Raw genomic sequence first — 18,088 nt, 5'->3', positions numbered from 1 at the left:
ATCCTAATAAAATACCAAATACCAAAATTGTGCACTGAAGTCCACAAGCGAAGGGAATAGTTGAGAGGAGGAGAGCGCGTAGATAGTTAGGAGTAGGAATGTAAGAGGTGCGTGACTGGCTGCAGGGAAGTCAGGCGCAGGAGAGCAGAACTGGGTAATAACCGGAGCAGTTTAATATGCAAAACCAACGGCACCCAGAACATCAAAATATGGGTACAAAATAGCCTGTCGCGAACCAGTCAGAGTGAACACTTTACAACAAACAATTTCACACACAGACATGGGGGGAACAGAGGGTTAAATACACGACAAGTAATGAGGAAATGTAAACTAGGTGTGTGGGAAAACAAGTCAAAATAAATGGAAAATGAAAGGTGGATCAGCGATGGCTAGAAGACCGGCGACATCAACCGCCGAATGCCGCCCGAACAAGAAAAGGAACCCGACTTCGGTGGAAGTCGTGACAAGGACTTGAGCAAATATATACATGCTCTTTTAATGTGGTTGCTATGAAAGTGAACTGTGTTTGCGTGTGCTCAGGGGTGTATTCATTCTGCTGATTCTGCTGAAAAATGTTTCTTAAACATAAGCAAACGTAACGAAATGGGGATAAACATACCTGAATTTGTCCAATAGAAACTCTAATTTGCAACTGTTGGACTAATGATTACACCCTAGATCAGCTAGATGCAGGCAAGTATGTGCAAGACGGTATTGAATGTGTCACTGTCTGTCACCTTGATTACTCAAAATTCACTCGACCTGTGCACCTTCTTTATAAACTTTCATTCATAGGATAGGATGTAGCAACCTCATGATGGTTATAGGGAAAATGAGTGTCATGTAGTAGCCTAACCCTATCGATGTTTCATTAAGCTGGGTGAATGGAATATGAATAACAGTCATCCAATATGATGAAATAGAAATAAGGCCATGCTCATGCATTTTTTTATCATCCTCCCTCATCTTAAAATTCACTGACCACCTCTGATTAGTCCAGGTAGCAGACAATGGACCCTATCAGATATTTATGTAGTTGGTGCTATATATTAATATACATGGGTTCGAACTTGAATAATTATTTGTTAGTTTACAGTTGTATAGTTTACAGTTGAAGTCAAAAGTTTACATACACCTCACATGCTGACCAGACCGGACACGTCACGTACGCAAGTGATAAATAAATGTAGAAATCCATGTTATTCAATTATTGCATCCACATTTCTCGCTCGCCCGCGCAAGCCAACGAGCGTCTGCATTTTCAAGGGCTAACACGGAACCCAAACCGGCTGCGCGCGTGCGCCATCGTGCACCATCGTGCATTAATTTATTTTGTCCACCCACACCAAACGCGATCACGACACGCAGGTTAAAATATCAAAACAAACTCTGAACCAAAGACATTAATTTGGGGACAGGTCGAAAAGCATCAAACATGTATGGCAATTTAGCTAGCTAGCTTGCATATGCTAGCTAATTTGTCCTATTTAGCTAGCTTGCTATTTAGCTAGGACTTGTCCTGGGATATAAACATTGAGTTGTTATTTTACCTGAAATGCACAAGGTCCTCTACTCCGACAATTAATCCGGACATAAAACGGTCAACTGAATCGTTTCTAGTCATCCCTCCTCCTTCCAAGCTTTTTCCTCTTTTAACTTATATGGTGATAATCTAAACTTTCATATTATTACCACGACGACTGGCAAAACATTTCGTCTTTCAATCACCCACGTGGGTATAACATGGGTACCTGCTTCTATAAACCAATGAGGAGATTGGTGAGGTAGGACTTGCAGCACGATCTGCGTCACAAATAGGTATGACTTCTATTTTAGCCCTTGGCATCGCAGACGCTCGTTGGCGCAATAATTGAATAACATGGATTTCTAAATGTATTTTGCGACGATCGCACATGTAAAATAGAAGTCATTCCTATTTCTGACTCAGATCGCACTGCAAGTCCTGCCTCTCCCATCTCCTTATTGGTTATAAATGTTTAATGATTTTTGACCTGTCCCCAAATAAATGTCATTGGTTCAGAGTTCGTTTTGATATTTTAACCTGCGTGTCGCGATCACGTTTGGTGTAAAATAAATGTATGCACGATAGCGCACGATGGCACACGCACGCAGCCGGTTTGGGTTCCGTGTTAGCCAAATACATTTAAAATCAGTTTTTTACAATTCCTAACATTTAATCCTAGTAAAAATTCCCTGTCTTTAGTCAGTTAGGATCACCACTTTATTTTAAGAGTGTGAAATGTCAGAATAATAGTAGAGAGAATGATTTATTTCAGCTTTTATTTCTTTCATCACATTCCCAGTGGATCAGATACACTTAGTATTTGTATTTGGTAGCATTGCCTTTAAATTGTTTAACTTGGGTCAAATGCAAATGAATTACTTAAAAATCATACAATGTGATTTTCTGGATTTTTGTTTTAGATTCCGTCTCTCACAGTTGAAGTGTACCTATGATAACAATTACAGACCTCTACATGCAGGAAAACCTGCAAAATCGGCAGTGTATCAAATACTTGTTCTCCCCACTGTATGTGTTTCTGGCATTGAGAAATAAGTGCCAAAAAGTGTTCTTATTGAACATTTTAAAATGGACACTTTGGCAATGAGGCCGTTTATCTGATTCTCAAGAGTCAAATAAACTTGTGGACACCATTTGAATTGTCTCTGTGTCCAGTATAAAGGAATTTAGAGGTAGTGTTATGGGAATCTATGGGTAGCTGCTAGCAAAAACATTCAGTTTTACCGGTCAGGGAACGTATGGGTTCGTTTCCACAACCAATGTAAAACCAAATATATACGTTACCACAGCTTCCAAGGAACCAAATATGCTAGCTGGGATATAAGCCGGGCACTTACCCCTCTCTTTTCCTCCTCTCTCCCCCATAGATCTCCCCCCAGAGTGGGCCGTTGGAGGGAGGTACCCTGCTCACGGTGCAGGGTAGGAACATGGGGCGCAGGGCTGAGGTGGTGGAGGTCTCCATCGGGATGTTCCCATGTACAATCATTCCTGACCAATACACTGTCTCTGTGGAGTAAGTAAATGTCTTATGATTGATTGATTGATTAATTGATTCAATTGGTTGATGCATTAATTCATTCAGTGTCTTCTTGCACAGGTGTCAGAATTTTTGTAATGATGCTGTTGGGGTAATTTATAAAAGCATAATATAGAAGAGCACTTCTCATTTTAAACCATTCCGTTAAAATGAAGGAGACACTTCAAGGCCCACAACACTATCACCAAGGAGACAGCAGAACTCTGTGTTGACACCTGCACATAGTATTCCATGGAAACACTAACTATAGGACCACAGCAAAACCTCCATACCGATTTCCAGAATGTTCCTCGGATGGAAATGTTTATCTCGTCCCTCTCCACTGGAGCCAATCACGCAGTAGTAGAATGCAGACCAGTGCTGGGTTGACCCACAGGTCTAACCTGTCACTACACACTCCCAAACACACACACACACACATTACAGGTCACTCCAGACCCCACAAATTAGATTTCACATCAGGGATGACCTCACCCTGCTTGCTCGTCCCTCATTGGTTCCCTGAGCTGGTTGTTATGACATCAAAGTATTTCCTCTTCGGAGGTAGTGGTGCTGACAAACCAAAACATGTCGGTTTGTCTTACTTACAGGAGGCACACACACTGAATAGATGCACACACACACACACCTGCGTGACCTCACCGCGACCATGGCTGAGACAGGTGTCTGTTCGTGTGCTGAGAGGTCAGAGGTCACATCTGAGTGCCAGAGGGAAGTGTACTGCTCTGGAGAGAGAGACAGATGAAGTCAGAACGTGTCAATAGTTTCAAGGTAATTCATCATGTAGGCTAAGTAGGGGTACTAATTCAGTACCCACTCTGGACACATCTGTTGGGGAAAGAGTAGAAGTTCAAGCAGCCAACTCTTTCATATCCTTGAGTGTCCTGGTTGGCTCCCCTCTCTACCTCAACACATACACGCATGCACCAAGCGTGCGCACACGCACAAGCACACATATCGCTTTCCTCAGGCTCCATTGCTGATTATCCTGGTCCTCCTCTCTGGGTAAATGTCCAGAGACATTGCTCATAGTAGCCAAAACATCACGCGCTAGATCTCAAAATATTTCCTCTCTGGGCGGTGGAGGAATGTAAAGCGAGTTTCTGTAGTAAAAAAAAAAGATGTAAAAACTGTAGTGTTTTTGCAGACTGCAGTATACTGTTCTATTTACTGTAGTGTTTTTGCGGACTAAAGAATGGTATACTGTAGTATTTACTGTAGTGTTTTTGCGGACTATAGAATGGTATGCTGTATTATTTACTTACTGTTTTTGGGGACATTACTGTTGTTCAGAAAGAAAACGCCATGTGGAAATACAGTATATCACAAAAGTGAGTACACTCCTCACATTTTTGTAAATATTTGAGTATATCTTTTCATGTGACAACACTGAAGAAATGACACTTTGCTACAATGTAAAGTAGTGAGTGTACAGCTTGTATAACAGTGTAAATTTGCTGTCCCCTCAAAATAACTCAACACACAGCCATTAATGTCTAAACCGCTGGCAACAAAAGTGAGTACACCCCGAAGTGAAAATGTCCAAATTGGGCCCAAAGTATCAATATTTTGTGTGGCCATCATCATTTTCCAGCACTGCCTTTACCCTCTTGGGCATGGAGTTCACCAGAGCTTCACAGGTTGCCACTGGAGTCTTCTTCCACTCCTCATGACGACATCACGAAGCTGGTGGATGTTAGAGACCTTGCACTCCTCCACCTTCCGTTTGAGGATGCCCCACAGATGCGAAATAGGGTTTAGGTCTGGAGACATGCTTGGCCAGTCCATCACCTTTACCCTCAGCTTCTTTAGCAAGGCAGTGGTCGTCTTGGAGGTGTGTTTGGGGTCGTTATCATGTTGGAATACTGCCCTGCGGCCCAGTCTCCGAAGGGAGGGGATCATACTCTGCTTCAGTATGTCACAGTACATGTTGGCATTCATGGTTCTCTCAATGAACTGCAGCTCCCCAGTGCCGGCAGCACTCATGCAGCCCCAGACCATGACACTCCCACCACCATGCTTGACTGTAGGCAAGACACACTTGTCTTTGTACTCCCCACCTGGTTGCCGCCACACACGCTTGACACCATCTGAACCAAATAAGTTTATCTTGATCTCATCAGACCACAGGACATGGTTCCAGTAATCCATGTCCTTAGTCTGCTTGTCTTCAGCAAACCGTTTGCGGGCTTTCTTGTGCATCATCTTTACAAGAGGCTTCCTTCTGGGACGACAGCCATGCAGACCAATTTGATGCAGTGTACGGCGTATGGTCTGAGCACTGACAGGCTGAACCCACACCCCTTCAACCTCTGAAGCAATGCTGGCAGCACTCATATGTCTATTTCCCAAAGACAACCTCTGGATATGACGCTGAGCACGTGCACTCAATTTCTTTGGTCGACCATGGCCTGTTCTGAGTGGAACCTGTCCAGTTAAACCGCTGTATGGTCTTGGCCACCGTGCTGCAGCTCAGTTTCAGGGTCTTGGCAATCTTCTTATAGCCCAGGCCATCTTTATGTAGAGCAACAATTATTTTTTCAGATCCTCAGAGAGTTCTTTGCCATGAGATGCCATGTTGAACTTTCAGTGACCAGTCAGTATGAGGGAGTGTGAGAGCGATGACACCAAATTTAACACACCTACTCCCCATTCACACCCGAGACCTTGTAACACTAACAAGTCACATGACACCAGGGAGGGAAAATGGCTAATTGGGCCCAATTTTGAGGGGACAGCAAATTTACACTGTTATACAAGCTGTACACTCACTACTTTACATTGTAGCAAAGTGTCATTTCTTCAGTGTTGTCACATGAAAAGATATACTCAAATATTTACAAAAATGTGAGGGGTGTACTCACTTTTGTGATATACTGTATGTTAATCCATTTATTTAACAATGAATAATGCAAGTCTTGGCGATATAGGCTCTGCTCCTTCAGGGTAGGTCACTGCCCAAGCAAAGTGTCAACACAGAACCGGTGGAGGCTGGGGTGGTGGTGGGAGCAAGAAGCCAGTGCATAGTGGCAGTAACAGCAAGCGGCAGCAGGATTATTGAGCAGACCTGGTCAGCTTAAATAGGCCGCCAAATAAGGTAGGCGTGATTGATACTAGTCTGTAATTGATGCCATCTCAGCTGATGTGTCAGCCTGAGGCGGGGCACTCGGGTTTCCTTTTCTGAAATGGCTCTGCTTAATTATTTACTAAAATTATTTGGTTTTATTATTTTTGACATAGAAGTGGAGGGCTTTCATCTTGAGGAAACTTACTGGAGAAATACTAAAAGAACATATTTTCCTAAACTAGGACTGGATTCTGAACGTAGAGTTCAGAGCTTCTGCTCTTTTCTATAACCTGTAGGGAACAAAATATATGAACCCTACTTGACATGTAGGTTTCTCACTTATGGGTGGCACAAATTGGGATATTAGGGAGGGGAATGGGCACGGTTGAGTGTTTTCTTATGTGGATAATACTGTAAGGTTTACTATAGTATTCTACAATATACCACAAAATTATATGCTGAGTACTACACATGATCGAGGGATACTACATTGTTTAGTATAGTTTTCTACAATATACTACAGTTTACTACATAATTCTATAGTAAGTACTGTAGTATTCTATACTACACTTTCATTCAGTTGGCCATTTATAGTTAAAATCTGCAAATGACTACATTTGTCTACTTTGAAGTTAAGACAATAGCCATGTACTCAGTCTTTCTGGCATTAAGCAGTTTCAGGTGGGATAGTTTTTTCTGTTGTCATCAAAAGCCAGTTGCAAATCCTGAAAAGCCTTCCCCATTTCGAGGCACAGGAGTAAACACTTGTGTTGTCAGCATACAGGTGGAGTTTACATTTATATTTCTACCAACATCATTAATCATCCCGGCATCCTGTGACTCATATCCACAGCTATCTCTCTACTGTAATAATACAGATTTGGATGGAATTCACTAGAGCTGCTTTTTTGCTGTTTCATTTGTGACCTATACTGAGCTAGGTTTCACATTAATTTACCAAAATGTTTAATCATTTTCCCTAGAGGGGATCCCATTGCATTGAGATTTAAACTCTCTGACGTGGAAATCTGTCCCGAAAGCTGAGAATTTGGCTGCAATCAGTTACTTGTTTCAAAACAACAAACAACTACTGGGACTTGATCCAGCTCTATGAGCTCCTTGATCCCCTTCAGACCCATCCTTCAGCCCAGCCCTGTTTCTGGTCTTGCCCTGTCTCTGGGGTACCTATATCTCATGTGACCCTCAGACGATCAAGCCTCCTGTCAGTCAGCGACTAGACCCCTGATTGGGTTGCCAGGTATTTATGGACGTTATAGAACCAACCACCTGACTAAATAAACTGCCCGCACGTGCTGAACAAGAGGAGGGTGACGGGATGGGCTTCGAGCCACGCAGGGTTGGAGTTGGGCGTCATGGTTTCGCCTGTTTTTATTTCTGTGGGAAGTCATTGTATCATAGCCTGGTCCATGATCTGTACCGTATATGTTTTAGCCAGTTCCTCTGACTGAAATACAGCAGGGCCAAAGCACACACAGATCTGGGATCTGGCCTTGCAGAATGTTTTCTGTTACTCTATCACTGTATGGATAATCCTACTGCGTCCCTCTGGTCCATGTACTGTGTGACAATATAAGGCTTAATTAGAGCCATGAGGTTATAAAACAAACATCCAGTCAGCTCGTTAAGCCCCTCTGTGTTTCGTAGCATCTGGCCGGGGGGGCTTTGAAGTCCCCTTCCTCTGGGTTTACCCAACACTGTATAGTACTTACCAAAGATATTATTACGGAACCTCTAAGGATCTCTATCATAATGTCTGTGTTTAGCTTTTTTCTAAAAGTTGTGAAACTCATGAAAAATCACCCAAAAATATGTAATCCACAGTTGACACAAAAACATCCTAAAAGGCTATTGCCAAAATACTGTGCTGTTCCTGTAGCGATGATTTTGGTCAGTGTTGGTTCAGATTAAGGGTGTCTGCTGACCTTACAGTTTTGCGTTCTATCTACAGGCTGGTGTGTGTTACTGGGCAGGCCGTTGATCCCACAAAGAATTTTGTCAGAATTACTGTGAACCAAAAAGCAATGGCGGTGTCCAAAGAGGCCTTCTCATACTTGGTGAGTGTGTTCTATCCTCCCTCTCTCTCCTGCTCTCCTTCCCCTCTCCTTCCTCTCTCTGTCTCTCTTCTCTTTCTCTCTCATTGTCTCTCTCTCTCTCCTTCCTCTTTGTCTTCCTTCCTCATTTTTCCTCTCCTTCTCCCTGACCTGCCTTTCCATTTTCTTCTGCCTATTCATTTACAGTATTTCTTTGCTATAGTCTTTCTCTTTCTCTTGCTGGTTAAATCCACAATTTCTCTTTTCTTTCTCCTACCTCCTCTCTCTCCCTCTCCCCACTCCCCACTCCCCAGTCCTTGTTCATACTGGGAAAAGTGTTCCCAATGTGTCAGTTGAATGTTAACAGATGCGTCTTGATATTCAGGAATGCAAGTGTGTGGGAATCTTCAAACGCTCATTAGAACAGCAACTAAGCACTATTGTCATCCAGAACTCGGTGCCAGCAAAAACAAATATGCCGCTTGTTGAAATGTCCCCCTCTTTGAATTCATGACCAGCCGAGGCTGGCTGCTTCTTCTGCTAATTGACCCTGACCAACACTGTCTCCCTTTGGATTAAGACTACACAGCCTGTGGAAATTCCCATCTAAGCCCTCTGTTTCTTTCTTTTGGTCCCATGTTTCATGAGCTGAAATAAGAAATCCTAGAAATGTTCCATTCACACAAAAACGTGTTTCTCTCAAATGTTGTGCACAATGTGTCCCTGTTAGTGAGTATTTCTCCTTTGCCATGATAATCCATCCACCTGACAGGTGTGGCATATCAAGAAGCGGATTTAAACAGCATGATCATTACACAGGTGCACCTTGTGCCGGGGACAATAAAAGAGCACTTTCAAATGTGCTGTTTTGTCACGCAACACAATGCCACAGATGTCTCAAGTTTTGAGAGAGCGTGCATTTGGCATGCTGACTGCAGGAATGTCCACCAGAGCTGTTGCCAGACAACTGAATGTTAATTTCATAAGCTGTCTCCAACGTCGTTTTAGAGAATTTGGCAGTACATCCAACTGGCCTCACAACCGCTGACACCACGTGTAACCATGCCAGCCAAGGACCTTCACTTCCGGCTTATTATGCTGAGGAGAAATTCTGCTTTTGTGGGGGAAAACTCATTCTGATTGGCTTCCCAGTGGGTGGGCCTCTGCTGCCAGGTGGTGGACCTATGCCCTCCAAGGCCCACCCATGGCTGCACCCCTGCCTAGTCGTGTGAAATCAATAGATTAGGGCCTAATTAATTTATTTCAATTGACTGATTTCCTAATATGAACTGTAACTCAGTAAAATCTTTGAAATTGTTTAATGTTGCTTTTATATTTTTGTTTAGAATACAGTGCCTTCGGAATGTATTCAGGCATCTTACATTTTTCCACATTGTGTTACTTTACAGCCTTATTATAAAATATATATTTTTTAATTACCCTCAGCAATCTACACACATTACATCATAATGACAAAGCGAAAACAGGCTTTTAAAAATGTTAGTAAATGTATTAAAAATAAAAATAGAAATACCTTATTTACATAAGTATTCAGACCCTGTTTCTACAACTTCATTGGAGTCCATCTGTGGCAAATTCAATTGATTGGACATGATTTGGAAAAGCTCACACCTGTCTATATAAGGTCCCACTGTTGACAGTGCATGTCAGAGCAAAAACCAAGCCTTAAGGTCAAAAGAATTGTCTGTAGCCTCCAAGACTGTGTCAAGGCACAGATCTGAGGAAAGGTACCAAAACATTTCATCAGCATTGAAGGTCCCCAAGAACACAGTGCCCTCATTCTTAAATGGAAGAAGTTTGGAACCACCAAGACTCTTCCTAGAGCTGGCTGCCCAGCCAAACAGAGACATTGGGGGAGAAGGCCTTTGTCAGGGAGGTGACCAAGAACCCGAAGGTCACTCTGACAGAGCTCTAGAGTTCCTCTGTGGAGATGGGAGAACCTTCCAGATGGACAACCATCTATGCAGCACTCCACCAATCAGGCCTTTATGGTTGAGTGGCAGAACGGAAGCCGCCCCTCAGTAAAAGGCACATGAGGAATCTGCCACCGTCCCTACGGTGAAGCGTGGCAGCATCATGCTGTGGGGATGTTTTTCAGCAGCAGGGACTAGGAGACTAGTCAGGACCGAAGCAAAGATGAACGAAGCAAAGTACAGAGAGATCCTTGATGAAAACCTGCTCCAGACCGCTCAGGACCTCAGACTGAGGCGAAGGTTCACCTTCGACCCTAAGCACACAGCCAAGACAACACAGGAGTGGCTTCGGGACAAGTCTCAATGTCAATGTCCTTGAGTGGCCCAGCCAGAGTCTGGAGTTGAACCCGATGGAACATCTCTGGAGAGACCTGAAAATACCTGTGCAGCGAGAATGAGTATGTAACCTAACAAAGTGTGGATAAAGTCGAAGGGTTCTGCATAATTTCAGACACTTTTATAAAGGGGATTCTACCTTCCGTATGAGTCATGATCCCAGTATGAAGTAACAGTCTTGGATATGTGAAAGTATGGAAATACAAAGCAACAAACACTTTTAGGGGTTCTGAGAAGTCCTTTCTGCCCCTTGCCACTATCTGGGATGCTGCCCCAGGGTGTGCCGGAAAGAAAGGTAGAGAGGGGAGAAGGTGATTTCTGAGGAAAAGGGAAAATTGTTCAGATCCAAACGGAGACCGGATGTGCTTCCTTTGGACCTCCTTCCTCAAATATCGGGCCGGAAACATCTGCCTTTTCCTTACGCACACACAATAGACACCCCTGCCCCATTCACACACACACACATACACAGGAAGTGGATTGTGTCAGTGAGAATGAGAGGTCCTCCCTGGAGGCAAGGTTCACAGAGGGGAGAGAGGCTTCGGAAGTCTCCAGAATGCTGATGCTGTAGAACTGTATAGCTGTATAGGGATATTCGTCTTAGCCCCAGGGACCTGTCCTGTGTGTGTGTATGGCTGTACTGCTATATAGCTGGATAGCAAAATATATCCTAGCCTCAGGGATCTGCCATATGTAGCTGAGATGAACGCAAAGCCGTAGGCCTCAGTGCAGAACAATACTGAACTGCAGGGGTGGGCTACTCAACTTTAGTTTCCCAGGGCTGCAGTGTCCACAAGTTGTCAAACTTAAAATATGTTATACTCAGCAACTTATTCAGCTGAGGAAACCAAGCATATGGTACATATACTGTAGACATCTACTGTATAGAATATTATTTGAATCATTCAATTACAGTGCCACAATGATGCAACACCAGCAGACTGCTGCCTCGGATGTGTGGACAGCACATGACAGCATAACAACAACGTGGCCTTATGGCACATGTATACCAACACATTTGTATACCCATCTCCCTCCCCAGGTCCCCAAGCTGCTATCCATGGAGCCTAGAAAGGGCTCTCGTTCTGGGGGAACCAGGGTTACCATCAAGGGGGAGCACCTGGACACTGGCTCCCAGATCAGAGTCAAGGTCAATGGTACCCAGGAATGCACCATCCTCACGTGAGTTTTGCTGTGGGATTCAGTACATTGTCATCACTGTTGAACTTGCATATGTTGCTGTGCAGAATCTGATGGCTTTGTGATGCTGAGTGTTATTCTAAAGGAGACAGTCCAGTTGAGTTGTTTAATTATATCATGTGTGAGGTATTGTTATTTTTTCAGCTGATGCATTTGTTGTATTTTCAGAGGCTGTTTTTGTTCTTGGATATATTTGTTATGGAAGCTCTTAGTGTGTCGTTTTATCATGCTGATTGTGTGGTATTTTTCTGTCCTTGTGCATCCCTGTGTGTCTTCGTCCTTGTGCATGTGTGTGTGTTCCAGGCTAACTGAAGACACCATTGAGTGCACCATGCCTGCGGCCCTGCACCCACACACTGAGGCGGTGTCGGTGTGTGTGGAGTTTGAATACATACCCTGTCAGCGCTCTGAGCTCCTCACCCAGTACATTTACGAGAAGAACCCCAGCATCAGCTACATCAAACCCAGACAGAGCTACCTCAGGTACAAAGACATTTCGACGCACTGTGTATGTGCCGGGCAGTGGTTTGGCGATACATTTATCAAACACACTGTTCCATTGATTATGCAGTATCTCATACATAAAGTAGAAAACTGAACAGTCAGTGTCCTGCATTGTTCCATTGATCAATCTAGCATTCCATAGATTCTATTTATCCAGTGTTCTGTTGACAACAGAGTATGACAGCATATAGAAAATATGATTTCAGTCATTCTAATGCTCTTGTAGTTCCGTTCTACCACAGTCACTCTCTTGGAGTGTTTGCCTGGTATCCCATCCAGCCACAGAGATGACATAGTTAATGTTAATGTCTTCCTGATCTATGCTCTGTAGCTTCTCCACAGGGTTTGCATGTGCATGCGTGCGTACATGGGTGTGTGTGTGTTGGTTTGAAATGACACCCCATGTGTGAGACAGACCTATGAGGGAGGGCATGGTGGGTCGGATTGGCTTGTGTGCCGACTCTGACTGTGTGTAGTGTGTTGGTTTGCACTGTCTCTGATCCTGTGGTTATGTGCATGTGAGTTTGTGCTCTCCGTCTCTGGCCAGAGTGGTTGTTTGGGTGTGTCTCTGTGTTCTATGTTTTTAACCGTGTGTGGTTGTGTTCCAGTGGCGGTCGGACCATCACAGTGACAGGGCAGGGTTTTGACCTGGTTCAGAGTGTCACTATGGAGGTGCTAGACATCGGACAGGCGGTAAGTAACAACAAGGAACATCTCGAGCATGAATAGATAAACTCCTGAAGTAGCTAACATCTTAGATTAAAAACTTGAAGAATGGACTCTTGCACAGTGTGTACACTTCGAGGTGATGAAGGTTTTTTCTCTCATCCTCCTGGTCCCTCTCTAGGCCTGTAAGGTGCAGCCTCCCTCCATGATTACATGCTCCTCCCCCACCTCTAGCCAATCTCAGCAGGCCACGGTAGAGTTCTTCCTGAATGGAGTCCTCTACACAGGAGATAGCCCGGTCTTTTACGGCCCAGGCCAGGAGGAAGAGGAGGAGCCTCATGGAGGTCACTTCCTGTTGGAGTACGTGGAGGACCCTCAATTTTTCACCGCCAACAAGGAGAAGCTGATCAAGCACCACCCTGGGGAGCCACTCACACTCATCATCAACGTATGTGACAGCCCAGCGCACTAATGGGAGAGGGTGGAGGTGGGGAGTTTTGTAAGTCCACCAAATGGGAGAGGATGGAGCAGGATGAGAACTGAAAGGCCCATTGACCAGAGAGATTTGTGCACTTGTTCTAGGAACTGTCCAGTCCTGTCAATCTTACTTCATTCTGAAAATAGCAATCATGGCTCACTGTCTTTGTATTCATACTTTAAAAAGATAAAAGACCGTGTAATTCTGAAACCTGGGGTGTGTTAAGTTGTGGCTGGGCTGTTCAGAAAGAATGGGATTACAGTACCACCACCTCTTAGCAGATAACTCAGTCCGACATCTTTGTGTGAGGTCCTGTCTGTATTCTAGCTGACCTAAGCTACTGCCCCATAAATGACTACCTCATATATGAGAGAGGAGTGAGGGTCTTAATGCAGTCATTAAAAACTGCTGGATCTCCACTGGTGCTGGTACAGACAGGATGAGACACAGACAGGGAAGTTACAGAGAAGTCTCTTTCTGCCCCTCTCGCTCTCTTTCTCTCCTCTGTGCGTATGTGTGTGTAAAGCTGGGGCCCTTACAGGAATTTCTGCCTCAGCCCTGTCTACTTGGGTGATGTAGGGGCAAGGGGGTACTCAATGTTGCTTCTTGTTTTCATTACGAAGGTGGATTCCACTTTGGGTGGACCAGGCTGGATGTTTGTGGGCTTATCCAGGTTCAGATAATGTTGGATGGAGTAGAACGTGTTTGTTTGATGGGGATTGTTGTTTGGTTAGATCCTATATTAAGGACATCTGTTGGAATGTGGGTGGGTTTTGTTTGCTTTCATCCTGTTTTGGTCCTTGGAATTCATTGTTTCATGTATGTGTTTTGTCTGTGTGTGTGTGTGTGCGTGTGTGTGTGTGTGTGTGTGTGTGTGTGTGTGTGTGTGTGTGTGTGTGTGTGTGTGTGTGTGTGTGTGTGTGTGTGTGTGTGTGTGTGTGTGTTTGAGGAAGTGTTTGTTGACAGAGACCCAGGGGGTGGCATCCTGCAGAGGGGACAGGACAGTACATGGTCCTGAGGGTGTAATCACAGAGAGGAAACACACTGGGGATAAACATACAACCTCTCCTCACACAGCAGTCTCCACTGGTGGGTGGGTGGGTGCATGTCCACGTGTGAGCGCGCATGGAGGGGACCAGTGCTCCTACAGTGCATTGATGAAGGAGTGGCTGGGGTTTAGATGGACAGTGTCCGTCATGACAGTCAGTGGGTTAGTCAGTTTGGAGAAAGTGTTCTCTCCATGTCTACTGTGTGATTCTTTAAGATGAACTCCAGCCCTGTGTATGAGGAATGTTGTGAGACTGAATGAGTTTGGTTCTGGACTACTCAGTGGGTGTGTTTATGTGTGTGTGTGTTTATGTGTGTGCCTGTGCTTGTGTGTCAGCTGTGCCTATCCAAGACAGACCATGGTGTCCCTAGAGCTCTGACTGACAGACGTCTGTTTTTGTTTGGGTCTGGCACAGAAAGGACCGAGCAATCTGGAACTGGCGCCGGAGGAATACTCAGTAATGATTGGCTCCTATCCCTGTGACATCAGCTTCCATAACGACCAGCTGTTCCACTGCAGCATCAATGGCTCGCTGGGCTCCAGTGAAGGAGAACTGCCTGTCACCGTAAGTACAACTGCATTATATTTTAAGGCTACTACTTTGGACCACTTTATTATCAATGTTTTGAAACAGTGTCCAGTTTTGTATAACTACCAACTTAACTATGCCTCGATGATCTGGCTGAGAGCAGAGGGACGAGCAGGATGACAGGCCACTCTTGGTCAGGGGACAGGGTGTAACAGTAAATGAATCAAAGAGTAAACCAATCTGATATCTGTTCATCTGTTATCTGCTCATCTTTTGTCTGTCTGTCCATCCCAATCACACGTGTAGGGGGACACAGGCACGCAAGCATGTGCGTAAGCCTGCATGCAAGAGTCAACACACACTCTGGGCTTCAGCTGAAATGACACTTTCTCGGAAAGGACAGTAGGACTTGCCCATATGGTTTTTGTTTTGTCTAAGAAGTCTCTCTTTATAATAGAAGGGCTCAACCAACTAAACCCTGCCTTGCTCTGATAGACTCTCTCTCTCCCTCTCTCTCGTTTTACTCTCTCTCTCTCTCTCGTTTTACTCTCTCCCCCCACTGTCTTGTCTGTTGCACATTTCAGTTTTGAGAGGGCTTATTGGGGAAAATAAAGCCGTTGAGAGCAGTGGATTAGAATGGCCATGTCTGTCTGTCTGTCTGTCTGTCTGTCTGTCTGTCTGTCTGTCTGTCTGTCTGTCTGTCTGTCTGTCTGTCTGTCTGTCTGTCTGTCTGTCTGTCTGTCTGTCTGTCTGTCTGTCTGTCTGTCTGTCTGTCTGTCTGTCTGTCTGTCTGTCTGTCTGTCTGTCTGTCTGTCTGTCTGTCTGTCTGTCTGTCTGTCTGTCTGTCTGTCTGTCTGTCTGTCTGTCTGTCTGTCTGTCTATGTCCCTCACAGACAGTCAGTGAGGCGTGAGTCACAGAAAGAGAGAGAGGGAGGAATGGAGTGTAGGAGGGGAAAAACTCTCTCAGGATGTCCATAAATAAACACATGCAATTAGCAGACAAACAGAGAGGGCAGGGGTCCAACAAGATGTCAAAACACTAACGGTTGGGCTGCCCTCATACCTTGTGTGTGTGTTTAGATATTTGTGTGTGTACCGGTGTGTGTGTGTGTGTACGCTAGCTCCCCCCAGTTTAAAAGGAATGCAAATTCTTAGCTTCTGGGCATTAAAACAACCTTTATGATTTATTCAGAGACTTTTCAGTGGCATACTAGTACCTACTTTTACCTCCCTTTTTTCCCTTGGCTCAGAAGTGAAGCTGAGCCTCTGTATGGGGGAGCTGTGTGTGAGGGGTTGTGTGGGCTGCTGTACCCCAAACCAAATATGAACACAGAACAATGGCATTTCTTTCCAACACTCTTTCTTGCTTTGTTTTCATGGTTTGGAGAAAGAGAGAGACCACTCGTACCCCTCCTCAGTCCAAGAACAGAAGGATATAGGACCTTGAAGCAGACATACTGAATTTTGTCAACAAGGTTGCGATAGGGAATTGGGTTGGACAACCAGAAAGCAGAAGTGAAATTCATCTCTCCAGTCACATCTGTTTACCCTGAACTGGTTGACTAATACCATCACGCACATTCCAGTGTGTGTGTGTCATGTTAGTCTGAATGTGTATTTGTTTGATTGTGTGTGTCAATGTGAGATTTTGTGCATTTCTATTACCTCAGAACATATGTTTGCATTCGTATGTTGAAACAGGCCTGCTAAACACTGTTCTCTCCCCTGAATCCTCTTTCCTCCTATCTCACCCTTTCTTTCAACCTCTCTCCTTTCTTTACTCTTTCTCCCCCTCTCTCCCTCCCTAGGTGCAGGTGGGTAACTTCCAGAGGATCATAGCCAAGGTGCAGCTGGGTGCTAGTGAGCTGGCCATTGTGGTGTCCATCGTGGTGTGCTGCGTCCTGCTGCTGCTGTGCACTGTGGGTAAGTGTCTGGGCTGGTGACGTTGCCGGGAATGATGGATGTCTGGGCTGCCTGGCGACGGATGCTCCAGATGTGAGGGAGATAAAAGGATCTCTGGAGTTAGGGTCTCTCTCCCCCAGTCTACACAACACAAAGACACCACTGTTACCACTTCTCCCAGTGTGTGTGTGTGTGTGTGTGTGTGTGTGTGTGTGTGTGTGTGTGTGTGTGTGTGTGTGTGTGTGTGTGTGTGTGTGTGTGTGTGTGTGTGTGTGTGTGTGTGATGTTTGTGTCTGTTTGTTCTCACGTAGTTGTATGTCTGTGTGTCTTTTTTAATGTGTGTGTGTGTGTCTTCGACAAGTGTGTTTTTATTTCTCTCCAGAAGCTGTTTATGTATGGAGCTTTTACAAATTGAGTATGTCCTGATTCATTACAACATGTCAACCTGTGATAACAGGATATGGCTTCAAAGACATCTATTTATTGACTCTTATGTCTCTTTCTGTGTGTTTCTCTCCCACATACTTTCCCTCCTTCTCTCTCGCCCTTTTCCTCTCTCACTCCATCTCCCTTGCCCTCTCTTGCACACACACACAGCTCTGGTGGTATACTGTACTAAGAGCCGGAGGGCGGAGCGCTACTGGCAGAAGACTCTGCTGCAGATGGAGGAGATGGAGTCCCAGATCAGAGAGGAGATCCGCAAAGGTTCAGAACCACACACACACACACTTGCACTCTCTTGTACTGGCAGAAAGGCTGGAGTTTCTGTGTGATTCGTAATGCTACCAGCAGGTCTCCCTACACTCAGATGTTATTTAAGCTCCATTGAAGTCTCACTCATGTTCTCTGATGTTCGTGGGCCAAGGCTACATGTGGGAAAACAGAAAACATGGACCTTCACTTAGGGATAGGGCTTTTATGTGTGTGCGCTTACGTATGTGTGTGTCTGTGCAGATATGTGGTGGCAGCACTTGAAAGATGTGTGCATAGTTAGCGTGACTCATAAAACACACAGACTGAGTAGTGATCACTCACACACAAACATGGTGGTCACACACTGCTTCAGATGTGTCTACTCTGAAGGGGCAAAGTGGTAGGAGTGTGAGAGGGGAGTCGAGAGGAGGGGGGTCACTGTGGGCCAGTTTGAAGGCCACAGAATGTCTGAGCGACCAGATTTATAGGACAGATAGATAAAGATGGATAAAGAAAGAAAGAGAAATGGAGAGGGGGAGA

At 44.8% G+C, this 18,088-nt stretch overlaps 1 protein-coding gene across 1 annotated transcript in view; it reads left to right on the top strand.

The window, feature by feature from the left end:
- LOC115131852 (plexin-D1) overlaps positions 1 to 18,088 on the top strand; it is a 120,568-nt gene that overhangs the window by 74,095 nt on the left and 28,385 nt on the right. The window contains exons 13-21 of the mRNA XM_029663888.2: positions 2,911 to 3,056; positions 8,117 to 8,222; positions 11,571 to 11,710; positions 12,032 to 12,211; positions 12,841 to 12,925; positions 13,080 to 13,346; positions 14,840 to 14,989; positions 16,762 to 16,876; positions 17,453 to 17,560. Of these exons, the coding sequence (XP_029519748.1) occupies positions 2,911 to 3,056; positions 8,117 to 8,222; positions 11,571 to 11,710; positions 12,032 to 12,211; positions 12,841 to 12,925; positions 13,080 to 13,346; positions 14,840 to 14,989; positions 16,762 to 16,876; positions 17,453 to 17,560 (1,297 nt within the window). The remainder of the gene's footprint in view (positions 1 to 2,910; positions 3,057 to 8,116; positions 8,223 to 11,570; positions 11,711 to 12,031; positions 12,212 to 12,840; positions 12,926 to 13,079; positions 13,347 to 14,839; positions 14,990 to 16,761; positions 16,877 to 17,452; positions 17,561 to 18,088) is intronic.

The sequence above is a fragment of the Oncorhynchus nerka genome, linkage group LG7, assembly GCF_034236695.1.
Source record: "Oncorhynchus nerka isolate Pitt River linkage group LG7, Oner_Uvic_2.0, whole genome shotgun sequence".
NCBI lineage: Eukaryota > Metazoa > Chordata > Actinopteri > Salmoniformes > Salmonidae > Oncorhynchus > Oncorhynchus nerka.
The sequence above is the reverse complement of the archived record's forward strand: the minus strand, read 5'-3'. Positions and strand labels throughout refer to the sequence as shown.